The 2,146-nt window shown below is 41.8% G+C and overlaps 1 protein-coding gene across 1 annotated transcript; it reads right to left on the reverse strand.

The window, feature by feature from the left end:
• Positions 1–136: 136 nt before the first annotated feature.
• Positions 137–1,650, reverse strand: Pmar_PMAR015898 (Cell division control protein, putative; the record flags this gene model as incomplete). The annotated part of the gene is made up of 6 exons (XM_002772658.1): positions 137–234; positions 331–432; positions 479–529; positions 883–1,032; positions 1,082–1,222; positions 1,548–1,650. The coding sequence occupies 6 exons, from the start codon at positions 1,648–1,650 to the stop codon at positions 137–139; spliced, it is 645 nt and encodes a 214-aa protein (XP_002772704.1).
• Positions 1,651–2,146: the final 496 nt, after the last annotated feature.

The raw sequence follows: 2,146 nt of genomic DNA on the forward strand, positions 1-2,146 counted from the left end.
TTGAGAAATCGCCTCTACCTCAGGAGCTCTGTACCATCGCGTACACACATATTCCGTCATAGCTCCCACTGTCCCTGGCAACGCTTTCGAGCCTCATAAACGACCATTGCAAACATTTTCGTAAGCCTCGGTAGCATTACTGCGTCAGTCGGGCCAATCCAAAGTCGCAAATCTTTAGGTCGCACGTCTTGGACACAAGTATGTTCTTTGGCTTTATGTCCCGATGAATTATACCTTCAACAAAAGAACCCTCCATATGGGCTAGTAGTTATGCCGCTGCACTTCCTCGCGAACGACCCGAGTTCGACCCCATATGCTCCCCTCTACTACCCGCTGAGTGAATATACTTCACCGCCCTCAAGATTTGGTACAAGAAAAACTTGATATGTGCCAATGTAATCGGTTGCCCAGAGCGGATGATATACCCCAGATCTGCTCAAAGGACTGAAGCCTAACAAACTTGCCCCCAGACATTTACCAGTGTCCATCACGTCCGTTACTACATAGATGTCACCAAAATCATGCTGACCTAATAAAGTGATAACTACAACCATCAACATCCAAATGCAACGAGGACTAGTGCAACGAATAGCTCTGAAACGCTCATATCTTGATTCAGCTCTGTCTAGACAGTTGTAGCTATCTCTCAACTATTACTACTATCAACGTTACCAATTCTACAACTCAATATCAACTACTATAAGTATTGCTGTACTATAAGTGCAACTACTGTACTCTACTATAAGTTACAATAACTCGTTAACGTGATAATAACGTTGTATAATTTATAACCACTACTATTCTGGATATAATAATAAGGTTATGTATTTACAACCAATACATGCTCAACCATCAATACTACTACTATAGCACTATTATTACTCGCTCCGGATACATATATGGATTCAAGCTCAATAATGTTCTCATGCCTCAGATGACGTAAGAATCTGATCTCCCTCAGGGTCCTTTTAGCATACACCACGTGCGACAGAGGATTGAGGAACTTTTTAACCGCCACCACCGCTGACAAGTCTGAAGGAAATTACATAACTAACGACCGGCTTTTCTCGCCTCCTACTACCTTCCTGTTCAGAGGTCTCTGATCGACTACCCTCAGAAGGGGGCGTGACCACTTTCTCAGCGGCCACAACAGTACCATATGCTCCACTACCCAACACGCTGAATACTCTCAAATCGTAGGGTGCAGAAAAAGATACGCCCTCTGAGATATGAAATAGAGCAATAAAATTGCACATTGGATTTTTTTACGAATAATAATAAACTATTCACTCAGTAAATTGTTTCCTATCAACATAAAAATGTCGTTTTCCTACATACCAGTACATATTACAAACAACAGGACTGCCTAGGCCACCTTTACTCGCACCAACGTTGGAACGAGATACTATATAATTCTAACTTGTGTTTTTTCCGTGGAATACAAAGGTTAACAGAACGCCACCAAGATCAAGTCGTGATAGATTTTCATATGGAATTTTCCTTTGCCTTTCACGAATTTAATAACAACTATCGTTTTCCCATAGTACCAGCACTGCGATAGAGGACCATGCTTTGCCCTAGCACGTTAACGGGAGGATCTGCTGGTCCGCATGGGATCATGGCGCCTGGTTTGAATGGACGGTTCGCCATTTAGTAGAGGCGGGACAAAGCGCTACGATAAACTCATGGAGCGGTATGCACGGTGTGAACTAAGTAATTGAAAAAATAAGTTTTTGATTCCTAAAGACGTAAAAAAGCATGCCCAATTCAATTCTAATAAATGGTTATGAAGGTGATATAAATAATAATACACATTTCCAACATGGTCGGCTATACGAGCACCGAAGGAAACATTTATTCACTATTCTCGAGAGCCCAGGGTTAGTACAGTACAGTTGTTATTAATGATTTCTTATTGTATGTGAATATGCATATGTGTTGTTGTTTATCTTCAGCTTGAGACTCTCTAGAGTTAGCAGGAATTCCTCACAACAACAAAAACAGCAGCAGTAATTCGTCCTCTAGCAGAATATGCAAAGGAGATGGATGACAAAGATACGCCCGAAATTAAAAGTGCGCTTCCAAAAACGCTTCGCTCCGCCTTCCAAACCGATCAGCAAGTTCCTAGTGGTGCTACTCTGAAATT

This window comes from Perkinsus marinus (genome assembly GCF_000006405.1).
Source record: "Perkinsus marinus ATCC 50983 genomic scaffold scf_1104296960510, whole genome shotgun sequence".
Lineage (NCBI taxonomy): Eukaryota > Perkinsozoa > Perkinsida > Perkinsidae > Perkinsus > Perkinsus marinus.